General features: G+C 39.8%; 1 protein-coding gene across 2 annotated transcripts in view; it reads left to right on the forward strand.

Annotated features, from left to right (window-relative positions):
- The window catches only part of EPB41L4B (erythrocyte membrane protein band 4.1 like 4B), a 165,949-nt gene that overhangs the window by 33,230 nt on the left and 106,802 nt on the right, over positions 1-25,917 (forward strand). For both annotated transcript variants that reach the window (XM_066185305.1, XM_066185315.1), the window contains exon 2: positions 18,067-18,171. In XM_066185305.1, coding sequence (XP_066041402.1) covers positions 18,067-18,171 — 105 coding nt within the window. The remainder of the gene's footprint in view (positions 1-18,066; positions 18,172-25,917) is intronic.

Here is a 25,917-nt window from a genome sequence, read left to right on the forward strand (position 1 = left end):
TCTGTCTGCCTTATTTTGTTTAAATATGCAAGGCAAAGGATATGCTGAAGCCTCATGCCCTTTGATAGTTTTACATTATCTCACTTTGTTTTATTTTTCTTGGGAGTGTGTAGGTATAGATGTGAAATCTCTCTGAATTCAGTGGAGATGCTTTAACATGCCCTAGCAGCAAGTTTTGCAGTTAAGGAATGTACCTCCAGTGTGTAGGGAAAGAGATGGGAAAAGAAAGAACCACAGTTGTGTCCCTTTAAACAAGAATGCTTTGTTCAGCTTTGGCACCAACAGTCTCTTGGGCTTTGTCCTAGGGAAATGTGGTAACATTTCAGACTTCAAGATTGCCGTCTGGCTTTTTTTCTATCAAGGGAGGGGAAGTCTAGGCGGAGTTCTACTAGGCAAGTTTTGTTGGTTTTTATTTTTATCTTTGCCATAATGATGAGACATTCCCTCCTAGTAATGGAATTCTAATTCTTTTGGAGAACCATTAGTGTCCTTGTAGGCTTCGTTGATTCCATTCAGCCTCTTGAAGTGGGGCTAAGAAAGTGGGATCTTAAGTGTGCCTGGGTGTCTTCCCATGTGTGCCCATGCACACATTTGACTGCTCTAGGGAGTTGGGAGTTTCTCAGAAGCAGTTTGCTCTTGAGCTCCTTGTACTTCACTAAATCAACATCTCTTCCACGAGGGCTTTCTCTGTCACTGGTAGATGGCAATTCAAGTTCAGCATAGTAGGAAGCAAGAAACGAAAGCAGTAGAGAGAGCTTGAGAATTTAGATATGTTTATTAATCCCTATGTGTGTCTTCAAGAGTTAGTAAAGACTAGGTGTATTCACATCAAAAGACTGAGTTTACTCTGTGAGAATAAACATTGACTTGCTGCAGCAACATAGTCTTAAGTCTGTGCCTGATATGTTTAGTGTGAAATAGTCCTCTGTTCTCACTAGGACAACACTGATTATCCACCTACCTTCATCATAGTTGCTGCTTAATTGTTACCTTTCAGAAGTAGGATGCCATTCCACTTCACTTGATATTGTTTTCTGGAACTGAAAGTAATTTTGTAATAATCTTTAAGTCTAGCTCCTCTGTAGTGGGCAGGTGTGGTCAACTGGAGGCATAATATCTGAGTGAGTTGCTCAGGAGTTTGTGTTTGAAAGCTGTAGCATGGCAGTGGGTTGTGTGAAGCTGTGTTTCCTTTCTCCTAATTTGAGGCACTGGCACTTCGGAGTTTGTTGCACAATTTTCTGGAGCTGTTTGGCTTGAGCAATCCTAGGCTGTTGATGCAGAGCCTTCTATCAACTGATTACCCAATTCTTGCATTGCAGTCAGTTCTCCAGTACAATTATTTACGCATGCAGTAATTTTGTTGGTTTTAGAAAAATTGTTTGTAAATATCTTTTCTGCTTAATTTTTCTAATGACATTGACTTCCCCCTCTGGGCCCTCCAGTTTCAATTTTTACATTTGTTTTTGCAGTTGAAGAAGTTTATAAATTCTCTAAGTTCTTAGTTTGAACTTAAAATAGCTGTGTTGGGTAAAAAGTAAACCAAAGGTCTCCTTACAAGTCTTGTAGCTGTGCAAGTCCTAAAGATGAACATCCAGATCTTGTTAATGGTGTCCAACCAGGCATAATTAAGGCTGGGTTGTGCTGGCCATTGCAGGATCACGCAGCAAGATAAATTTATGACCTTAAACTGGTCTTGTAAGGCTCAGTATGTATATCATCTAAAAGAGAATGGTGTTTGTTGTTGTATTAATGCTGGTAATCTCTAGAGGTTCCAGGCTAGTAGACGACCACTGGCTGGTCTCCTGCCCTTTTGCACATTGTCTCTTTTCGAGGTTGAATTTTTTACCTCATATATTTCAAAATCTGCTTCTGTGGTTCTTGTTCCCTTCTTTTTCATTTTATTGCTGTCTTCTCTTGACTCCTCAATGCTGCACATAGTTGCAGCCTTCCCTTTTTTCAGTCCAACTTTTTCTCCTCTGCTTCACTGCAATGACTGTGATCCTTTGGTTTCTGGATCAGTAGCGTACGAGGTGTTAGATGTGCACTCCTGGTATTGGATGCTTTCTTTGTCAGCTAGCTGATCTGCCTACCATCTTTAATACAGAAAAAAGCACTCCTTTTGTGTTAATACTGTGATATTATATGAACAAAATATTACTTGACTCCACTAACTCCTACCCTGTCTGAAAAAAATCAAAATAAGATTTCATCTGTTTATAAAGATGCTGCAAGAAGAATACAGGATCTATAGCTAGGCTGCTGTGAAGTACAACAATACAGATGCCATCTAAAGCTGTTGAGAAAAATTAAGATGTGATTTTAGTGCGTGATAAAAAGTATAGTATGTCTGTTCCATTACGTAGTGTTACATGTGCACCAGCTTGTTCTGACATGTAAATAAGGCCGTTCTGGTTTCCTTGTGAAGTTCTGTAAATAGTGCAGCATACCTGCTGATATCTTCCAAAGGGAGGAAGATGTTTGCAATTTTTGTAAATCCTCGTGTCAAAGTATGATGCAAATGAGTGAAAAACACTGCTGAGTACATACTGCACTGAGTTCTTATTCATCTTGCTGGATTAAGTTCAGAACTACTTGTAGTTGTTTGGGGGGTTTTTAAGGGGCTTTTGTTGTCGTTGTTATTTTTTGTTTGTTTGTTGTTTTTTTTTCCCAAGCAATGTCTTTGGTTTGTCCTTTAAGCCCTTTTTAGTCTTTGCTGACTCAGTCTCACTATGCAGTGGAAAATGATATGTGTTTAACCTAGTTTTTAGTATTAAGACTTAACACCATAAGCAACTTAGCCATAGTAGTTCTAGCAGAGTTGTTCTCCTGTGGTTACCATGCAGACTTCCTTTTCTGAAATGGGTGCTGAGCTTACTGAAGTGCAGAAGTTGCGCCAGAACAAATTGCTTGTGGCACAACCTCTCCATGAGGGAAGTGGAGTGTTAAGTTACCTTACTGACCATGAAAGCATCCACCTGTATCTGGAGGGTAAACAAGCTGTAACTCATTCCTTCATCTGTGTATCCCTTCCAGGGTCTTGAAGACAACTGGTGACCCTCTGGAAGATGATGTTTTAATAAGTATTGACTGTGTTGGTTTAAAGCAAATTGGTTAGACATGTATATTTCTTAAAATTGTTGTTTGATCTTGTGTCCTGGGAACCAGATGTATTATGCCAATGGATTTTTTTTTTTTTAATGCTTGTTTTGAGTAGTTAGGCTTCCATTTTTCATGCAGTTACACTTGACTAAGGCTTCAGAGGAGAATAACAAAGATAATTGTTTGAGTTAGACGTCTACCCTTGTGCATCAGCAAATCTTACAATTTAGTACTGACCCTAGATCATGGTTTATCCTGAAAATTCAAAACAACCAGCAGCTTTAACTGTGATAAAACTGGAAGACAAATGGAACATAACTTGAGAAAATGCTTTGCTTCTTAATGCTTCATGTAAACAAAATGGCATTAATTCAGTATGTGTTACACACAACTTCAGGAAAGGCTTCTTACCAACAAACTGTCAATCTTATGTCTGTTCATTTGCAGGAAACTTAAATTAGGGGGTGAGGGAAAGTGGGAACATTTATGACTCACATGAATTGGGAGATAATAAATCTAAACCTATGTTTATATTTAAAATAACATAAAGCTTTAAAAGAGTTTCAAACTGTTGAATATTTGTAATATTGTAGTTTGTAAATTTTGCGTCTTCATGATTCACTGGGGAAAATGAATTCACTGAGAGTGAGAGAGTAGCACAGGCTGAAGAAGTGTTTCCAACACATGAGATTTCACAGCCCCTGGATGTTGTGAAAATGAAGCTGGAAAGGATTTGGTATTGCTTGCAGGCAGGTGTATGCTCCCTGCTGATTCCCTGTGGCCCATGGAGTCTTGGCACTTCTCTTTGCATGGAATGTCTGAGCAGAAAGGAGAGAGTGCTCTCACACTGAAATAAGCTGTATTTTGTTGGTCGTTTGTGTTTGTGTCAGTAAATATATTACATCTGTTAAAAGGTTGGCTTTTAATTCAGTGCCCAGAGTTATTGAATTACAAGTGTGGAATCATTTCCTCCTCTGAAAGTTGGGAGTGAGGAGGGAACATGAGAGACAGACAAAAGAGACAGCCTAGTTCTCAGAGACTGAAAGAGTTTTTATCCCTTGTTGAAGATGTTAATTCAGTGATTTTTGTCAGCAGAGAGAGTATTTCAGTAATGATGAGTATGGCAGATCAAAGATAACCTTGTCCTGAGCTAGTACAGCAAGACTCTTCCCTCCCCCTGAACCCTGGCTATTTTGAATTTCATACTGATGGCCCAGTAATCTGTATGTGATGTATGAGAAGCCTGTATACCAAGGTCAAGACAGTGGAGCAAAAGAGGGTAAACATATGTATTGGATTTGTATGGCAGGGTTTGGTATCAGGGAGGCTGCAGGGATGGCTTCTGTGAAAAGAGGCAGAAGCTGGCCTCATGTCAGATGGAGTCAGTTCCAGCAAGATTCAAGGTGAAGTTGCCACTGGCCAAATCTGAGTCCGTCAGCAGTGTTGGAGCACCTCTGTGATAACATATTTGAGAAGGTGAGAAAAGCTCTACACGGCAGCTGTGAGAGGAGTGAGAAAACTGTGAAAGGAACACCCCTGCAGACACCAAGGTCACTGGAGGAGGAGGTGCTTCAGCCACTGGAGCACAAATTCCCCTGCAGCCTGTAGTGAAGAGCAGGTTGAGGTAGGCCCATGGCCCTCTTTCAGCCCATGGAGGCCCACGGGGGAGCAGAGATCCACCTTCAGTCTATGGAGGACACAAAGCAGGAGCAGATGGATATCCAAAGGAGACTGTGCCCCTATGGAGAGAGAAGCCCATGCTGGAGCAGTCTGTTCCTGAAAGACTCTGCTCTATGGAATGATCCCGTGCTGGAGCCAGTCCTGAAGAACTGTAGACCATGAGAAGAAAGACTCTGCTCTATGGAATGATCCCGTGCTGGAGCCAGTCCTGAAGAACTGTAGACCATGAGAAGACACTACTCATTTTCTACCCATTTTCCCCAATGCTACTCAGTGAGAGAGGAGGACTGTGAGAAGAGTCTGGGGTAAAGTTTAGCCTAGGAAGAAAGTGTAGGGGAAAGTGTGTTTAGTTCTGATTTTGTGTCTCACTATCCTGCTCTTATTAAGTGGCAGTGAGCTAAATTAGTCTTCTCCAAGTTGAGTTTGTTTTGTCCATTACAGTAGTGATCTTTCTGTACTTTTGTCAGCCTGATAGGATTTATGATCCAGCCTCGTAACACTGTTGTAGCTCTTTCCTGACCTCTGGCCTGTCAGTGTCCTTGTGTACTGACTTCACGCAGTTCACCTGTACACTCCAACTTGGTGTCTTCTGTAAAGTGATGTGTTCCATCTCTTCCTCCATGTGGTAGATGCAGGTGTTGAACAAGTTAGGTTCTAGGATAGATGCCTAAGGGAATTCTCATTACAGCATGTCTCCAGGTAGTGTTCAAACCACTACTCACTCCCCTTTGAGGCCAGTGGTCTAGACATCAGTAATCGACCTATCTAGAGTGTAGTGCCCCAGTCCGGATGTGGGGATGCTGTGGGAGACCATGTTGACATCCTAACAATCAAGATAAACAACTTTGGTTGGTCTTTTCGTCCTAGATGATAAAAAGGCATAATTAACAATCATCACTGTGTGTGATTGGTGAGTGAGTATTCAGCTTATCACTCTCTTCATGTAAATTGCTTGTTTTCCCCCAACATATGGTATTTTCTACCATATGTTGATGGTAGAAAATGGGAGATGAAAGACGAGTCTCTCTTAGTCTACAGACTCTCTGGCTGTATCAACAGTCATATGTGCTTTGTTGCTCAGCCTGAATAAACTTCTCAACATGCTGTCTCTTTTAGAATTGGCACAGCTGAGCAAGTGAGTTGACACTTGTTCTTCCTGCATCATCGGTGTGGTGGTGTATTTGGTTGCACTTAAAAGCTCTGCTGGCTACATGCATACATATGACTTTGAAGTTACCTGAGTTGCTGGTGTCATCTAAAAGCTGTCAGGCAGCAAAATTGCCCCTACAGCCAGAGTTTGGCTTGCAGAACTTTGCTCGAACAGAAGAGCTTGCTCTTGACTCTGTCCAAGTCTGTAAGTCTGGCAATGAGAAACGTTGTTCATATTAATAATGTCTCCAGGATAGCGAAGGATTCCCCAGCATTGGACACTTTAAAGATTGACCTGGATGGGTGCTGGGCCATCTTGTCTAGACTGTGCTTTTGCCAAGTGGGGTTGGACTAGATGACCCTTGAGATCCCTTCCAAGCTGGTATGCTATGATTTTGTGATTAGTGGTAGAAAACAGAATTAGGGCAGCAAAGTATGATCCTCCAATGAATTAGTAACTTTTTAGACTGTCAGAGTGCTTGATATTAATGCTGGTAGTTTAAGTTCTGTTGGATATTTAATTGAAGTATTGCAAGTTTGTAGGAGTTCTCTGCTCTTGCTTTCACTTTCATTGTGAAATAAAATACTTCTGAGATAAAGGGACTTACCCATTTTGTTTGCTTTATAAATGAAGATTTTTGTTAATGTCTGCAAAGAACTGATGGTACAGTCTTTGCTGGAGCCATCAAAGAGTGGTTTCATTTTTAAGTAGTTCATTATCCCTCCAACTAAAACCTATTCTGTGAAGTGGCTTTGTGTTGCAGGGACTTTTGGATAAGTATTCATACTATGAGTAAGGCCTTAGTGACCATTTTTTCCCCTGAAATAAAAAAAAATATTAAAAGTTTCACTTTAAAAAAATCAAGTTGTTATTTTAAAAAACTGAGGTGGTAGCTGTTCAGCCATGTGTGACTGGCCAATTTGGAGTGTTAGGTCTGATCTGTCTTGAGATTCAGACTCTAAGAAATAAAATTTTTGCAAAACTTCTGTTGAGGTAAAATGCCCAGGTGACAAGAACAGCCACAAGGAATGCCCCATTAGCCTGGCACAGTAAACTGGGAGTGTCACTTGTTTAATGAGTTCTACTGAATCTCTGGCAGTCAGTACGGCAATGGCAAAGTTTCTGTGTTTGTGTGGTGGTCTGAATTAAACATGCAAGCTCCTATTGAGATGTTGTTAATACACATTTATCATAAGCCAGCTGAAAAGCTGATACTATATTTTTTTACTCCTTTATGGTGCTTGGGTTTAATTTCCATTAGAGTTTTTTGATTCTATTTCCCCTTGACGTGCAAATGTCCAGAATCCATTTCATAGCATGGCGCAGGCGGGGTAGCCAACCCTCAACGTGAAGACAAAACTCAAATCTTCTAAATGACTAAAAGCTGGAGCTTGCTGCAAATGGATTTTCAAATCAAACCGTATGTGGGGCAGCTTTCTAGCTATTGCAAGTCTGTTTATACTCTCTGGAATGTATGTACTTGTACCTTTGACCACATGTTTTCATCTGTGTTTTTGCCTTAAAATTTCTGAAGGCTGTCTTTAAAGTACATCCAGAGGAAGTGCTGGTACACGACACTCCCTCCAAGTAGGCAGCAAAAACTGCAGCATGCAGGGAACCTGACAGGGAAGGAGCCTGACATTTGTGCAGATTAGTGGTTCTTCTTTTCTCTCTTCTTTGATAACATCACTTTTCCAGATTCTGATGAATACTGTCCTTTTCTTCATACTGACTCTGGGGTCAGAGGTTTTGTTAATAATGAGAGCTTTTATCTTCTCAGCCTCTTTACCTAACAGGATTGGATGATCTGTTGGTAGGCATGAATTATTAACAAATCATTTTTGGCTAAAACCCAGTGTTTCTTCTCCTCATATTAACACTCAGAACTCCTAAGTTTATTCAGTAAAAATACCCAGACATGAGTCCTTGTTCATCTTTTAGAAAGAAGATAAACAGGACATTGTGCTGCCATGCCTATTTCAGTACAATAAGGTGGTCACTTGTCCTTCAGATCTGAATATTTATAAGAGAGCAAGAAGTTAAATACTTCTCTGCATGATGAGAATTTATCTTCTCTTGTAATTCCTTTGCAGCAATGAGAAGATTAGAGTGCTAAACTTCGTTAAAATAAACCTAGGTCTGCCATTGGTTTTAACTGAGCAGTAGCATCATCTGAGAGGTGCTTTCTATTAGCTTGAACTGCTGTTTATTCTTTTTTATAATTGTTCTAATGAAGTTTTTTTTTAATAAAAACCACATGGCTTTTCTTCTTGGATATTCTGTCTTCCTTGAGAGAAATGTAGTTTGTACTGATTGTCTTTAATTGCATATACTTGTCTAATTTTGCTTGTGTTTAAAAATAATCACATCTTCCTGGCTGTCCACTAAATTAAGTACTTTTACTGACAAACTTCCCTGCTCTTCCTTTGTTTTTAAATCTGCTGATTATAAACTTGCAGTTTAAGAGGGTTTACTGATTTTTCTGAGTCTCTGGATTTCTGGTTTTCTTCAGAGAAAAGCAGATAATTGGGGTTGATTCTTTGGAGAGGTCCTATCCTATGACTTAGTGCATGAAAGAACAGAGTGAAGAGTACTGAAGTCAGTTGGCTGTCTGAATAAATAACTTCAAAAATAGTTTCTTTGCATTTTTAAATCCACAGAACTTCTGAGGAAAAGACCGCATTAGAGCTTCATCCTCTAGTTCCAAACTCCTTTTTGGTCACTGCTTCTGTTTCACATCTTTGAACTTCTATTAGTGGCTGTAACTGTCAGAGTGATTAATAATAAATATAATCTATATGGAAGGTTTAGCACATTATAAGGTAGTTATTATAGGTAATTAATGCTAATGCTGGCATGCATGTAGAATTAATTTTGTGCAATGAAAAGTGCTACAAATAGTATATGTTATTTAAGTTTAAAAAAAAAACCAACATAGAAATAATTGTCTGTGAACTATGTGGCATTAACAGCGTGCAATTTTATGCTGGAGGAGAAGAGTGGTTCTAAGGAACTTTTGGTTTTATCCAGGCATAAATAAAAGTAAATTAATGCAGCATACACGGTGCAATACTGCTAAAGGGATCTGCACTTTTTTGCTTTAATGGGTCTGAAGATGGTGGTGGGGATTCTATTCTATGCCCCCAAAAGCGACGCTCTCTAAGGCGTTGTGTATAATACCAGTTCCTAGAGCAGCTCTTCTAGCTTTTGCCTTCCAGCCACAGCACAGCTTCGTGGCCTCCTCCTTGCCTGGATACCAGTGTTAGGAAGCAACTTTTGGCCTACCAGGCCCATGCCAGGCTGTGCTGTGTGGTCAGTTTGTGTGGGGAGGGGGTTTGAAAGCCCTGTTAGCTTGAATTAGTAGTGATGTTTAAGTGATGTAACTTCCCCCTGTAGCCAGTTCTTTGCAAGGCCTTCAGCTGCCCTGACAAACCTCTTGGGTAGGAGTCAGGAAGGGAAGCTGTGACTTCTCTGGCTGGGAGAGCGGGAACCCTGCAGCCTTAATTTATGTCAAGTACAACTACGTGTGTTGCTTGTGTGTCTGACTGCTGGTCTGAGCTACATTTATGCTGAAGCAAGGTTGCCACGAAAGCCTTATTGATGAACTGCTTTTTTGTAGACAGGCATAAAGGTGTCCTATTTAAAAACAAGTTAAAAAAAATTGGAAATAGTTGAGTCAGGCACCCATACACGTGAATTGTATATGAAGGATGTGTCTATATGGAAAATTCTGTTTGTACAATTGCACCTGTTTAAAACTGTTTCTACTCCTGAAGCATTCAAATGCAGGTGTATAAGAAAGCAAAGATGTCATTTAAAACTTTGGTGCTGCATTAGCATAAGAAAGAGCTAAGTCTTTGCTAAACTCTCCCGGGATTCTCTTCTGATAGCACTTGCCTATTTCTCCTTGCTCTGTTTAATGTCATCCTTTGCCGGTGTTCCATGTTACTTCTCAAATGCAGTTTAAATTCATGACCTAGAATTTTCTCTAGCTCTCCAGTAAATTGGCACCTCTATCCCATCATGATTTGTGCAGGAGGGCAATGGGCAAAGGAAGCCTAGAGCATCATGTTGTATTTGATGGTATCATCTCAAAGAGGTGGCTTCCACTTCAATGCTCATACCTTAGCTTTGCCAAACAATACCTCTTCCTCTGGGAATACAGAACTGTAAATTATATTTTGAGTGAAATCATGTAGGTTAAGGAATCTCAGCATAGGTTTTCGTTCTCCTCATCCTAGCTACTTTGTGTTTCCTCCACTTTGTGTTTGAGGGACATGCAATATTTCAAGTGGGTCAGGAGAGGGAGCTGGCATTCTAGGGGTGAAAAAGAATCTTCTTTACATACAAGTAACCCTTTTTTTTAATTGTGCCTCTGAGTGTGTAATTGTGATGGGGTAACCTGTCCCTAAAATAACAGGAGTCCAGACCGACTTCCAGAATATAAAGTTGCAAGGAAGGGTTTTTTTGGTGTTTTTTTTTTTTTTTACTGCTTTGTTCTGTGGCTGATGGTTGCTTTTATCTGTTGCCTGAGGATCTCATTTAGAAGTGCTGACAGTGCTTTTCTCTTGGGAAGAGGTCTGTGTTGCCAGTAGTATGTGTAGGTGATAGGGACAATGAGCAGAACCTCACCTTCATCTGAGTCCAATAACATAAAAATGTCGCTGCTGGTAATAATGTTGACAATAATAATTGCACGTACAGGGCACCCACGATGGTAGTACTTGCCTGCCCTTCATGTGACTTTTGGAGAGATTAGAGGCTTTTCAAAGACAGCATGCCCTTTAGACGACTGATGGAAATACGAAATTGCCCTCCATAAGGGTTTCCCCACTGCAGTGGGTTAGCCTTAGCCATCAGCCAGACTCCTACCCAGCCCCCTCATTCAGTCTGCAGGATGGGCATAGAAAATATGGAGAAAAAATAGGAATTAAAAAGTTCATGGGTCAAGACAAAGGTGACTCTTTCCCTAACTCAAATCCACTCCTTCACTTGTGACTTCTGTACCCATGTCCTGCTCCCCACTGCCAGTGGTCAGTGGGTCTGCTGTGGAGATTACTGAAACCAGCTGTGTCCAGCCTGGGACAATCCCATCTTCTCAAAGAAAAAAAAAAAAAACAAACTCAAGCAAATGGTGAAATTATCCCTTCCAGATAATGCAGCTCTTGAGACATAGTATTTTCTTGCTCATTTTTTAAGCAACAAAACAGGCTTCTGAGCCTCTGGATATGATACTATAATCTGTTTTTGAATGGCTGTACTGTAAAACTCAGCTAGTGAAAGTGCCTATTTCAAAAACAACTGCGCAAAACCAACTTTCAGAAAAAGTTAGCATTGTTCAGATCATTTTATAAGTTTGGTTCACTTGTCCAGTTGAGAAAGAGACAGAATGTGATTGAGAGGTGGGGGAGAAAGTGACTGGAAGCAGGGGTGCGTGGAGTGGCAAAGGAAACCTTATACTCTCCCTTCAAATCTCACCTGACTTTCCTGGAGCTGCTTTATGTTTGTGTTACTGTACATAGGAATCTCTCCAATGGGTTACTTGGCATGGCTTTGGACTCTTTGGAGATTGTTTCCATCTAAGGTAATTTCCTCTCTGCTCTATTGTCTGTGTATTCTCTATAATGCTGTGCTGCCAATTCATTCTTTGATTCATCTTAATGAGTTTGTACTTTGTGAATAATGAAAAATCTTTTCTTCACTCCTATTGCAGAGCTTGAAAATAGTGTATTATCCTTCCCCACCCTTAGTTCTTAGTAGTTTAGGTTTCTTGGTTTTGTTTGCTTTATTTGTTTTAATTGTTACTTTTTTATTGTTGAGCCATTTTTTAATTTGTTTGTTTTTAATTGACAAGTGACTGCCCTTATATAACAGGCAGAAAGCATAAGCCAGTGCAAGAGACTTTTTCAATGTCACACTAGCATGGTAAATGTACTATGACCTGACTAGAAGCCCAGTGCCATTTGGGTTTATGTAGAGACTTGGTACATAAAAAATATGGTGATCTATTTATTTGTCCTTGTTCAGGCTTCTCCTCCAGCGAACACTGAATCTTCTTGCCAGTAGCTGGTAGAGAGATGAAAGTCTGGATGCTGGTAAAAAATGCTGCTGTGCAGCAATACTATACCCACTGTTAGGGGATTCCCTTTTTCTTCTTAATGACTGTCTGCAAATTCTCGCTGGCATCTTGGATGCAGGAACCCAGCTTGCTTGCACTGTCAAGCCAGTCTGCCCACAGAGAGAATATTCTTAAGTGGTTATGTGCTTATCTGAGGTTCCCTCTGTCCCCCTGTTGGATATGACTTGTGAGAGTTCTATTTTTTGAGACTTTTATCATAGGCTTAGAGACTAATTTGAAGGAAGCAGCTTGGTTTGTTGGTTTGGTTTATTATTTGTGGGAGTTTTGGGTTCTTTTTCTTTGGTGTTTTGTCATTTTTTGAGGGGTTCTTTAACTTTGCTTCTAAGCCACTTCTGCTCAGGAAATAGCAATTTTTGTTTGGTGTCTTGACAGAAATGACTGTGAGCAAAATGTGTGCTCTTTCAAGGTTATAAGTAAATACCATTCACGGGATGCTTTTGTCTGCTGATGAAGGGCTGAGGGCTTGGTGGTGTGTGTATGCATTTGGGATTTTTTTTTGGTTTGAGTTTTTTATGCCAGGGGAAGTTAAGGGGATTTTGATTCTTATTTTCAGCTAATTTCTCAAAGGAACTAAAATGAATTTTGTTCTTCTTCAGATAAAAGTTCACATGCATCATCACTTGCGTTTTCTGCTGGGCACATTCAGCAAAGCTGCTTGTTTCTATGGTCTGTACTACATTTAAACATCGTTTGCATGCAGTAGCAGGCACTGGTGCTATTGCCATGACAGGGTGAGAGGCTTAATGGTTATTTGAACAGTGTCACGTTTGCAAGTGAGCTTGTAGCCAGAATTGAAAATTTAAGGCAATGGTTGGCTGGTAAGAAAATAACCTGACATCTTCACTGCAGCTTGAGCAAGTTAGCCAGCCTCATGGAAGTATGATGTGCTAGTAAATAACTTGCTTTTCTTCACTTAGCACTGATTTTATGAAAATAAAGTAACATTTGCATGATTTCAAGCACAAAAAATGCAACTCTTTCCCCACTCTTACGAATCTACTCGTTAGGCCCCCAGAGGAGGGTGGGGCAGGAACCAAGGCCATGGCTGGTTTGCAGTTTGTCCTCTTCCAGGGTGTCCTCTCTGGATGGCAGGGTGCAAATGGGAATTTGAAAATGAGCTGCCAGCTTTGACAATACTCTCTACTGCTGGAATGGATAAACATAGTTTTCAGTGCAGCTTCTGCAAGCCCAGCCATGGCCTCCAACGTGCACTTGGCTGAAGCTGTTAGATACCCTTGATTTATAAGAATGTAGAAGAGTTCCATTTTTTGTGCTTAAAATTATGGAAATACTGCTTGCTTTCAGTACAGCTGAGTGTGCTTGAGCAACTGAGGGCTTGAGTATCCAGAAGAAAGCAAGTTAAAGGACAGATGATAACTGAGCACCAGGAGTCAGAGCTAATTAAAGCACAGATGGCTTTAATGCATGTTTAGCCTGTCTGAAACACTTGGAGACTGCACTGCCATTGACTGCTAAAAGGCAAAGTGAATTCTCACTGCTAAGCAGTATGGCCAACAGATAAAGCCTTAGGTTTGAAAATGAGCTTTAAGTTTGAAAATTGAGTTAATAACAGCTCAGATGTAAGAGCACTGAGAGGAGCATACTGAGCTTCTCTGTTTTCAGGAGATGCCAAGGAGAGGAAATGCTGGTGCCACCAGAGCAGGGCAGTATCAGGCCTGTAGAGGTGAGACTTGCTAGCTACAAAGGCTCCTTTAAGAATTTACTAGAAGCTCAGACCTGAAGTCAGTGACCATGAGACCACAGCAGCCCACTCTACAAGAACATTCAACATATTGCAGAATATATCATCTCGCGTTTTCTTTCAAAACAGGAACCAAGTCTGCCCTACCTACCCATTGCTGTTGTTACTCACTGTTCAGTTTGGGATGCATTGCCTTTGACTGGAAATTTAATTGGCTTTGAATTTTCTCTTGGCAATAACTTATTTTCCTTAATTTTGTTTGTCATTTTGTCAGCTGGCAGACTATTTCATGTACCTCTTGGCCTATTTGACAGGTTGTTTTCCCAAGCAGTGCTTCAACTATTTCTGAAATCTGTTAATTGTTTGTAGCCCTGTAGTCTGAGCTCTCTAATATGACTCAAGAATTTCAGCCTCTCCACTTAGGTTCAAGTAACTGCACTTGAGTTTGGGGAAGGTGTCGGCAGAAGCTCTCCAGCTTTGCTTGTATGTGCTCTGAGAGTGGTCAATGACATCCTTGCAGTGTATCTGCACTAAAATGGGACTTTTCCGGCTTGTATGCCCACTTTTCATGCCCTTTGGCAAAAACCTTTTAAAGAGCTCTGGAATAGGTAAAACCAACACTAAACAGCTTGTTCAGACAGGGCCAGTTGGTGTAAAATGTCCCTGGCTGATCAATTTTCTCTTTCCTTCATGTCTACCAGAAGCACATTAAAACCTCTTGCCTATTTCTCTGTCAAGTCTGGAAGAGTTTCTAATTAGAGAGTTTAATCTTTGTTTTGTCATGTTTCAGTTGACAAGAATTTCCATAGGTTCCCTGAAACTGGGAACTCTCTGGCAGCCAAAAATGTAGCCTACTTGAAATGTGGGCTGTGCAGCTGTCACTGTGGCTGTGCAAGGTGCTTTATACCCATCCCAATCGGAGTCCTTGTAGGATTTGCAGTGAGTCCTCGTTTAACATGAGAATTCTCTCTGAATGTGATTCATGATCCCAAGGAAGATGATATGGGGGTTTATTTGAGAATGGTTTTAATGAAACAGAGTGGACAAAACTGGTAACTGTTAGGTGGAACAGGGATGACTGACGGGAGAAACTTCTTTTTTTTTTCCTTCCTCTCAGTGATTGGTCATTATCAGGGAGGTTCCCAGTCTGCAAGTGTAATTCAGTCTTTGTGTTTCATCAAGTGCCTGCCTCATGCTAACATTCAGTTTTGCCTTAGGTTGAAGCTGTAGTTTTGTTTGTAAGCTGAACATTTCATGCCCACCCTCTCAGTGCTTGCCCGTGAGGTTTCACGGTGCTCACACAAGTTCTCCTGAGTTCAAAGGAACACTCCACCAGAAACTGGCTGAGCTTTACTGGATGTTTCCAAACAAAACAAAAAACCCCAAAAAAACCTCACAAACAAAAAAAAAAAAAAAAAAAAAAAACAAAAAAAAACAAAACAACCCCTACCAAAACAAAGCAAAGACAAAAAAAAAAAAAAAAAAAAAAAAAAAAAGAACAAAACCAAACAAAAAACCCAAGCCAACACAAGATTTTGCAACTTCTCTTACATCACTGCTCCCAGTTAGAGCAGGTTCCATACCAACAAAATAGTAACTCTATGTAATAGTATATATAGAGATATAAGTTATGCAGGCCATTCACATCTAATACTTCTAAACCATCTGTCTAGCAAGATATGACAGTAAAATATTTTTAGTTTATGGTTGAGATTTTTAGTTGTATCTTCAGAAAATAAGCACCAGTAGAATATCTCTAGAGAGAGTTTGATTTATTAAATTCCAGATGATTAGATCTACTATGAAAATGTTACTGTACAAAATCATTTTCTTGTCTTTATGTGGTACCAGATTTTGAAAGGGGAAGCATGTTTATTAGCTACTGTTTTGTCTAGAAGGAGGGGAGAAGAAAAGGACGTTGAAAATCGAAAGTTTATTGTAATACAGACATTTTTTGCTCTACAGACCACAATCATGCGTATGCAATGCCTAAGGAAAAAGCCTTCTATTTTGCCTATTCCACCTAGTTCATTCAGTGCACATTAATTTATCAGTCCACAATCTGACCCCTGGGCTGTCAGTCAGTGATGAGGCAGAATAAAGAAGAACAGGTCATCCTTTACTGTTAGTAGAGGAAAGGAATTAGTTGCTTCTATCCTCCCCTGTAGTGCAACATCTCAAAGAAAAGTTTTTTGTCAGCAATTTGCTGGCTGCAGCAGCTTTATGGTTTGAGTGATACAAGTTGCTGGGAAAGCTCATTTAGTGACAAGTTAAATGTTACAATCTCCTGTAAGCTATGTATGTAATACTGCGTTTTATGGTCTAGCCGTGCAGAGCTATTCTGCGTGTAACACATGTTAAACATTAACTGCTGCTTGGGTACAGAAGGTGGAGTGTGCTCTCTCTGGTTTCTATTGGGTGTGTGGCAGTGGAAGATAAACATAGACTCGTAGTTAATGCCATAAAGCAAGCAACCCTGAGCAGAGTAGGGTATCAAGTGCATTTTTCCTACGTTTTGAATTTTTCATGTTCTGATCTTTCTCTTTTTATTGCTTTTGAGGGTTTTCTCCTCCCTCACTTAAGCAAATTCTGTTTAAATTTTGTTGTGCTTTGGTTTGGCTTCTTGTAACAAGTGCTGATTTTACTCCAAATGAGAAAATATGTTCTTTTACTTTTTGTTCAATTTATAACAATTATTGTACAAGTAAAGATGATTTCTTAGCAATGTACTGTGTTAAGAAGTCATTGTATTCTTATCTGCCTTTAATAGAATGTGTAACTTTGGTTAAGAATGTCTATTATCCACCTCTAGCCCCCCTCAAAATAATGAAACAGTGTTTTATAATGACAATTTAATGCTGGTATTAAGCTTTTATGTGGCTTGTTTTAGTAGAGCTTCTAATTCCACTCTTGAAATTTGATATGATTCGCTTTCTGTTCTTTTGTTTTGTTAGTTAAAAAAACCCGAAAAGTACAACTTAAATAAAATTTAAACTTAAATAAATAAAATTCCAACTTAAATAAATTTACCTGAGCTTGCTTGACCTTCTTGGAAAAACAGAGGTGTAACTTGTCATTTTGTTTATTGCTGAAAAAAACTGATTTTAGACAGATTAGAACCCTGAACAGGAGTTGTGCATGTTATGATTGAGGCTGCCTTTGTGCAGAAGATCAGACTAGAGGAACTGAATGCTTAACTCTGTGAATTCTGCTACATTTTGGGGTAAAGTGGAAATGCCTAGTATGTTAGTTTTAAAAAATAAAAAATTAAAAAAAAAAAAAAATCCTTAAAGTTGTAAGAGAGACAGCAGTCACAAAGTGGATCCTGATTAGTACTTCCCTGTATAAAGTACAGCTGTAGCTTCAGTATCTTACTCAGATTTATGATCGTCTCATGTATTCTTGGCCAAGGGATGTTTTTGCTCAAGAACTTGAAAACTTTCTTCCCCAAGTAACTCAACATGTTTTGCATGAAAAATTGGTTTGTTTTTGCCTCTTCCTCCGACCCACCTGTAATCTTCAAACTTTGATTTTCTAGTGTTGAAGATTATCTAAATTCCTGCCTTAACCTCAAAACAAGTACCCAGGCCAATGCAGCCTACATTTAATATCTGCTAAGTTTTCTACCCTTACCTGTATTCCATAGTTGGGGTTTTAGTTGTAAAGTTTTGTTTCCATGCTGGCACGTTTCAGATGGCATCTGAAGTAAGATTTACAGCTTTTTTGGCCCTTTTTTGTTTCTTCACTTGAAGGCTGTAAATATGATGGCAATTTGCAACATAAATTAAAGATTCTTATCAAATACCATTAATTTTCTTCACAGTGGTCTTTGAGTATTCAGGCTGTCCACAATTTATTTTGCAGCTTCACTGGTGGTGTGGCACTGCATGGCTGTTGATAGCCAGCAGATTTCAGGCAGTGTGTTAAGCAGTCTTTTCCTGGAGAACCTGATTTCCTAGGGTACAAAATGATGGCTTTGTGACTCAGGACACTTGCAGGGCATAAGCCTTCCCTTTCCTTTGTACATTTTTAGTTTTGATGAACTTCGAATGTTTTCTTTGAGAGTGAAATGTTACGCTGTTGGAATAGCTGCAGACAAGAACAGCATGTCACTCTCTATTTCCTGAGGAAAATAAAAATATATGTCAATGCAATTCTTCAGAATAAATAGAATTGCTATTTTGGTATTTTCCTTTGTATATCTCTTCTCACACATTTTAACTTCAAAAGAAACACACCCAAACAAACCCACACTGACCAGTTTAAAAAAAAAAGGTGTTTTCTTTTCTGTTACAGAAAAATGCAAAGGGACAGGAGTTGTTTGACCAGATTGTGTATCATTTGGACCTTGTAGAAACGGATTACTTTGGCCTGCAATTCATGGATGCTTCCCAGATTACAGTGAGTATAACTGAAGTTGATTTTTATGCTTTGCAGTAGTTTGTGTTGCCTATCATAAATGTATTGCTGGTGCGGTTCCATGGAGAGATGCTGGCACCGCGGGATGCACTGCTGTAGCAAGTGATGTCAAGTCTGGTTCTTGCACATGAAGCTACACTCTCTGAATGAATCCTGTGTCATTTTATATGACATGCATGTGACTTGATTGCACACAAGTTAGAAAAAAATGAATGTGGGTAAAGAAAAATTTACTTTATGGTTAGCAGACTCATGGTATTCAAAATGTTTTGCAGGCAAGGATTTCTTGTAAATTCTCTCTCTTTGCTGTTTCACGCACTCATTGTGTTGCTTTGTAGGTTTAGGTTCATTTGCAAGAGCGAAAGGTCTTAGCTAAAAGTTCTTCTTTTCTTCCTTATATAAGGACTTCCAGTATCTACAGGTAAAATAATTCTAAAAAGAAAAAAATTACAGATCTACTGTATTAATAGGATAGGGTTAAAAGACTACAGCATCGTGGTTACACTGTATTGACATATATTTAATCTTTTCCTTTGTCTGTTCACTCTCTGTGAACAGGAAGTTTGAGAGAAGCCTGCACACAGAAAATATGCATATTTGGAAAATAAGTGTTTCCTTTAGTGCTCTCTGATCAGTTTGTAACTGTTTTTGCATGAAGCAATAGAAGATGTCTTCTCTGGGATTAGATTAAAATAATGGGATAATGTAGCTGCAATATTGTGTAGGTTCAAAGTTTATCATCCCAGAATTCTCAGCTTTATTCTCTTACAAGCTTGGGTCAAAGAATGGGTCAGTGTTTTAAGCTGCTGCATTATCTTCTGTGTTTTACCAGTCACTTTAAATAACAAACAAGAAACCTATCCTGGTACTGTAATGATTTGATACTGGAAGAAGGGCTTTTGTGTGTTTGAGAGGTGGTATTAATCTTTTTAAACATTATCCTGATGTCTAAATTAATTTAATATCACTGAAAACTGATGTTTTGAATGAAGTATGTCCATAATGGGTTTGGGATTTTTAGGTGGTTTAATGTGTGTGTGCTCTTGATAAAATTTCTAATATGTAAATTGTGTTTACTTTTATGATGGATCTGATTAAAAGGACACAGCTAATAGTGCAGAGCCTGCTTATAATGGGAAAAAAACATTATATTGTCACCGATTGTCAAATCATCTGGGATCAGCTGCGAATTTGATAGCTAGGAATAGTTACCTAGCAAGGAGTTCCATAATGTTTTGAAAGAAGGGAAGCAAAAAGGGAGAGTGAAATATCCTTTCTCAGCAAGAAGCCAGGCTGAGGATGCTGGGAAGACTCATTTTCTTGTATGTTTGCAAAACTGAAGGGCTCTTTTGACTGGTAAGAAGGATGCAGATATGAGTAGCTATGTCTTCTGTATGTACCTCTCTCACTGGTGTTGAGGGCAAAATGTGCCTATACATGCAGGTGTTATAGATTTGTTTGCGTGCTATTTCTTTTTTCTATTAAGGAAGGAAGTACATGATGCATCTAAAGTTACAAGAGGGATGAGAGCTGTGAACTGCTGCTAGGGGGGCTCTGAAAAAAGCCAACTCTGGTTGCAAGGCTTTGGTGCTAGAGTTGGAATGTCCTGAATTAAGAGGAGTGTTGATGACAAAGTTCTTTACCTTCACTGAAGTGCAAGACCAAAAGCTCTTACTTGGCTCTTGGGTTTTTTTTTGGTCTGGCTCGAGATGGGCAGAGAGTAGAGCTTAGAGTACTTCAAGGCACAAGCTTTTATCTTGCCCAGCACCCTGTGCCAAAAGGTTCCATGCTTTAACAACCTTCCTTAGTCTATTTTGAACTTGTGACCTGCTCTTTTCCTTTGCACAGCAATTAATGCATAGCCATCTTGGGGCTTCTGCTTAGTGCCAGCCCAGACACACAATGGCAAGTGGGGAACTAGAGATTAAAGTTGTGTAAACCCCTTTGAGGTTCTAAGCCTTTGTCTTTAGTATATATTGTTAAGGGCTAAACATCTTTAAGCCACCATTACAAGTAAGAGAGCACAAAATAGTCTTTGAATAGCAGAGATTGCTTCTGTGTGCTCCAAGGCCAGCTGCTTTTGAGTGCACTGTGTTTCCTGAAGTCATGAAACTTTGCCAGAGTTGGGACAAGCAGTGTTGATAGCTGCGATTTAGAAAACAAAATCGTGATTAGGGTTTATCTGCTTTGAAAGAGAAAAAAACTTTAATTGTTTCAACAGCTTATTTTTAATACAAATCCCCCCCCATAAAGCTGTAAAAAGCAAGATGTCAGCAGTAATGCAGAAAATACTGAAATGCCTGTTCAGTAAACTCTGCATTAGTTTGTATCTTGTGCTCTTTGAAGATATCCATCAGAAGAATGTAGAAGGATGCAGAATGATAAAAGGATGTAGATAATCATCTAATAATTTATTCAAAAACAAATCTTAGTGCACTGTTGTATTTTGACTTACTTGCTATTAACTCTAGTAGAAATATTGTAATACAATAAAACAATTTCTTATTCAAGCTGTTACAGAACTTCAACAGTGTAGTTGTGCTTGGGGTGATTGAAGGGTGTCACTTTGATGTAGGAGATCTCTGCAGTGGTTTAGAGAACACGCAAAGCTCACTGGGTTCTTAGTTTCTTTTACTACAGTCTGTGTTTTCTAGAAAAGCAGGAGGCCTTGAAAGTTTTAGCTGATGTTGGGAATAGCAATAATAAAATCTTGGGAGACCATACTACTGAAGTTCAGTTGCCATGAGGAAGTATTTCATTGATCTTTGTAGAAACTGGTTGCATGCAACGTATTCTATGGTTGATTTGGATGTTTGACACTTATTTTTGGCTGTTGGTAGCTAATGTTTATTCATTTTCTATCCAGGAGTGTCATTTTTTTTGTCTCTTATTTTAAATTATTTTAATTTTAAAAAGGCTTTCTGTGGTTAATACCTCCTTGTGAGCTCTGTATTTTTTAGGGTTTCTCAAGATTTAGGTATCTCCATTTTTACAATTGCATTCTTTGTTTCAATTTTCTGTCCTATGATGCCAAAACATGGATATCCTCCCAGCCCCTCCTGTGTTTCATAAGAATTCGTAACTGAAGGATTGGCCCAGATTATTAGCTTGGAATTTGCTTGCTTCCATCGTGATTTTGTTTCTGTTCGCACAAACAATTACAGAGTAATTGAAAGGGAAGAATTTTTAAGATAAATCTTTGTGGTTTTGGTGGGGTTTTTTTGGAGTTTTTTATTGCAGATAAATTGCTGTCATCCCTGGGAATAGATGGAAGCAAAAGAATGAAAATGTCCCTTTTCTCATACGTGTCTCTTTCTGTGATCCTCTAAGTAATTTAAGTCCTTTATGTCTGATCTCTAATGTCACAAAGACCCCTTAGCTTAAAGAAGGTCCGTATGGATCACCCATTCCCAGCTGTGCTCTGCAGCCAGTTGAACCATTCTGAGGATGCGTGGTTGCACCCAGTGTATCTGGCATGTTGGGAAGCACTGGATTTACAGTGTGTATACAGCAAGACTGATGTGTGAGGACTCCCTGTGCCTCCTGCAGGCTATGTGGGGACCAGGGTTCCATGGAAAGATGAGTGCCAGGACTAACCTGCAGTGAATTGTCCTGGTTAATCATGTTTTTCATCTGGACTTCTCAGTATTGACCAATTTCTTATATTGGGTTTTGATGCAAGAGGTGAGAAGACAGTGGAGGGAGGACAAGGAGAAGATTGTGCAGAAGTGAAATAGGCTTTCATGGAAACAATTGCTCCAAGTACAAAGACAGGAGGGGAAAAAACATGGCCAGAACTGTGTTGCCCAGAGTGGGCCTGACCAGCAGTGTGTCAGGATGCACTGATTCTGACACTGAGATCCTCACCTCTACAAAAGGCAGCCATCTGGCCAGGTTGTTCTGGGAGAGTCAGGATTATGTATGACTCACGACAAAGGATTTCAGTAGTGCTGGGGGGCGGGTAGGAAGCAAGCTGAACAATTTCCTCTACACATCAAGAACTAGATTCCTGGATGTTTCAGCAGGTATTGGGTCAGGGACTTGTAGTGCCTTGGTTCATTATGACTGCCTCTGCTGTATCTATCTGAATTTTCTTTTAAGGGCTCATTGATCAGTTTTTTTTTCAGCTGCTGCTTTTGATATTACTGCCATGACTTCTTAAGATGCGAGGGATGTGGAAAAATGAGCAGTTCAAACCAGTCAATTAGCCTCATAGTGTGATGTCTGAGAGTCTTTTTTCCGTTTGTACTTCTTAATACTTTAACAAGTGTTCATGAAAAAGAAAATAGGACCTTATTTTCAATACACTGGATGTGGAAAAGAAGGGAGACTGGTAAATATTTTGATAATGCTAAGTGTTTCCTTTTCTGCTACTGTTAGAAACATACTATTATCCCCATGAATAGCTATGACATTTCCTCTGTGACTCAGTTTCCCCTCCCTGAATCTTTCTTATTCCTCTGGATGATGAGCACTTTGAACAATGAACAACATTGAAGATGTTTGACGTTGTTGTTTGATGAACAACAACACTGTGGTTGTTGCAGGATGGGTGTCTGTTGAGTGTAGCCAAGAGCAAAAAATACCAGTCACAGCTGGAGGATCCCAAAAGCTATAGAACATCCTTGGAACACTTGATGCTTCAGTTTCTAATAGTGGAAGTGATAGGAATGCCAGTGCAGTAACTGGACAAAGGCAGTGTGGCTGACTCACCAGTGATGCAGAACACCTGATGAATGTGGAACACTTCCAGCTGTAGCTGTCCAAGTCTGTATTGTGGTTTGTGAACACCTGGTGGAAGACTCCAAAACACTAGCAAATTCCAGTCTTTAGTCTTCCAGTAGCACCTGCTGTTTTGGGAGGACATTTTTCTGACACAGATTTGAGAAGCAGGCATACAGGGCAGGTGGTTGTGATGCTGTCTGTCAGTGATGTTTCTGCACCTCTCTTCTGAGTGTTAAGAATTCTCTCCAGGACAGCAAACAGTTTGTGCTGGTTTCTTTTGTCTTTGTGTGTGGCTGGAGCATAAGCTGAAGTGGTTTTCTCAGTTTTCTTCCACAGATTTAGTCAGGTTTGTTGCCTACTTGTTACAAATCCCTTCAGTTTGTTTTTAAACATTTGCATATAGGCATCAAAATTAAAGGTAAATTGCTAGAATTGATCTGGAGTGGTATCAGCTTTCATTGTGAAGTAAATCGAATGAGAAATATTCTAGACCAGGCAAATTTTTAAATAATTTTTGTGTGATTCTGTGTTTCTGTCGCATCAAATCTGCAAACCAAAATGTTCTTTTGGTATTACTGCCATGACTTCTTAAGATGTGAGGGATGTGGATATGAATTAGGGTAGGCTAATGGTCTTGAAGGATGTCCCTATATCTCTCTATTATTCTTGGTTAGTTTATCTGGTCTGCAGTTAAGCCACACCGTTTATCAGGATGCTTCTGAGATGGCTCTGTGCTGACTGGCTGGGACAGGCCAGACTTCCATGAATGCCACACGGTATGTGAAGGTCTCAGGGCTGGTAAAGACCCATTAAGGCCTACCAGTGCCCTCATGGCTCTGGAGTGGCCTTGTACTGCTGGACAGCATTACTTGCTGCAGTGCACCCTGCAGTGCCTGCACTGTCACAGTGTGTGTCTGACTTGGGGAAGATGGCAGCCCTGCTTCACAGGGCGGGAGGGAACTTGGCATAGGAACTGCGGAATGGTGTCAGTTCAAGAGGGCAGCTAGTCTGACTTGTTCAGGCCAGTGAGAAGATAGAAATCAGGCTGGTCCTTGCACCTCCAGCAGTGTTGATGTGGTACTGTACCACTGTGCCAGGGCCCTGTTCAACAGGATACTGACAGCAGTATCCAAAGAGAGTCTAAATCAAAACTGGCCAGCTGAGACTGAAACTCCTGTAAGATCCTGCCGTATTCTGTGAAAAGCTGGTCTCATCTGAGCCCAGACACAAGCTGTTCACCTCATTAATCCCAGCTTGGTTTTATAATGCTATTTGAGTGGAAGTGCATTCCTTTTTTATTTTCTTTCAAATTGGGTAGGTGAGATTGTAGCACGGCGTCCTGAAAGATGATTGCAGGTCTTGTCTGTTGAAAGGGGTATCTCTATCCAAGCTCCTCACAGCAGCTTCAGTTGTTTCTGGTTTCTTGGGGCTTTGTTCAGTCATGTTTGATACTCAAGGATGGTGGCTCCACAATCCTGGGCATCTGTGCTTTATCTGAACAGCCTCATGGTGACAGTGTTTGTCTAGCTGGGGTTTCTCCTGAGTCTGGTGCCACTCATCCTTCTGCCATGGAATATCTCTGAGAAGTGTTGATCGTCTTCTCTGCAGCCCTTTAGTAGGCAGCTGAAGTCATCAGTCAGGTGAGCCTTCATTTTTGAGAGGAACATAACTTTCTAGGAGGGATTAGAGAAACATGAGAACAATAGCTCATTGTTTTAAGTTGTGAAATCTTGGGAGATTATCCTGTTTCTAAGTATATGTTTGTGTACTTCCTGAGTTTCTACATGACTCCAGTTCTCATTTGGTTTTCTGTAATAGTGTTGAAAGGTGACCTGCAAAAGAAAAGAAAACTTTTGCGCCTTTGCTTTCTTTTAAATCAGTAACTGTAGAGAAATCCCCAAACTATAGTTTGGTGGGTAGAATTTTTATTGGCTTGATTTTTTTGGCGATTCCTTCCTCCGTGTGATACATACATTTTTAACCTCTCTGCTTTAGAAGGCTGTGTGAGTAATGGCAGGCAGCTTGGTAGAATTCAGGTGCCTAGGAAACCAGAAAGCAAGAAGACAGTTGAAGGGATAATTGACTTTTGGTTTTAAAGGTGCTGGCTTTTGTTTAGCCCACCTTCTTTTCTGGACTTAATCATTGAGCATGATTCTTTCTTGTACCTCCAGGCATGACTTGAGAAAGCATTAAACTGATACCTTTCAGAGGGCAAATAAAACTTTCAGTAAAAATGGTCTTTTTTGTACTGATAGTTAAATATATAAATAAGCATAAGGGAGAACAGTCTATTCAAGATGTTCTTCATGCATTTTAAACTAGCAAAGAAAGCCAACCAAAAAGGGTCAAATGCAAATTTTTTTCTTTTCAGGTCACCTTTGAGGGCTGTATAAATCAAGACAAGGAATTTTCATTCTTTTAGAAAGCAAGTAGAGTGGCGGTGGAATTTGCAAAGCTCAGGTGTGTGATGGGATTGTGTCAGCCTGTGGAAATTCTCCTTTCAGTCTTCATTTGGCACTCACATGGTCTTTATAAGTTGACTGCTTTAGCAGCTATAGTTTATCTGCTGTATCTTGACACAAATGTATCTTTGCTGTGTATCTGTTTTGAGAAAATATTGGCTGCTACCATTAGGAAATGTTGAGGTACTTATTTTTTCCTCTTCACTTCAATAAAGCAAGTGATCAACAGACCATGCTGAGATAAATACATGCTTCCGGTATTTTAAGAAATTATTTTTTTAAGTTGTGCTTCTTTCGTATGGAATTGATTGGTGTTTGTTTTCAACACATGAATCCCAGTCAATAGCTACTGTGTTATGTCAGTTAATACCATAGGAAGCATTATTCATTTGATAGAGCAAATAAATTTTGTTGAGATTAAAGAGGAATTAATGTAGCATTTGACCTTCCTGTTTACCTGACAAAATTAAGGAAGGAACCACAGTGGTCTCTGCAGCTGATGATGGGAAAAGGAGGTGCTGAGCTCTCCTCCTTGGTATTC

This window comes from Chamaea fasciata, unplaced genomic scaffold (genome assembly GCF_029207755.1).
Source record: "Chamaea fasciata isolate MVZ Bird 193981 ecotype frontalis unplaced genomic scaffold, bChaFas1.0.hap1 SCAF_1, whole genome shotgun sequence".
In the NCBI taxonomy this organism is placed as follows: domain Eukaryota; kingdom Metazoa; phylum Chordata; class Aves; order Passeriformes; family Sylviidae; genus Chamaea; species Chamaea fasciata.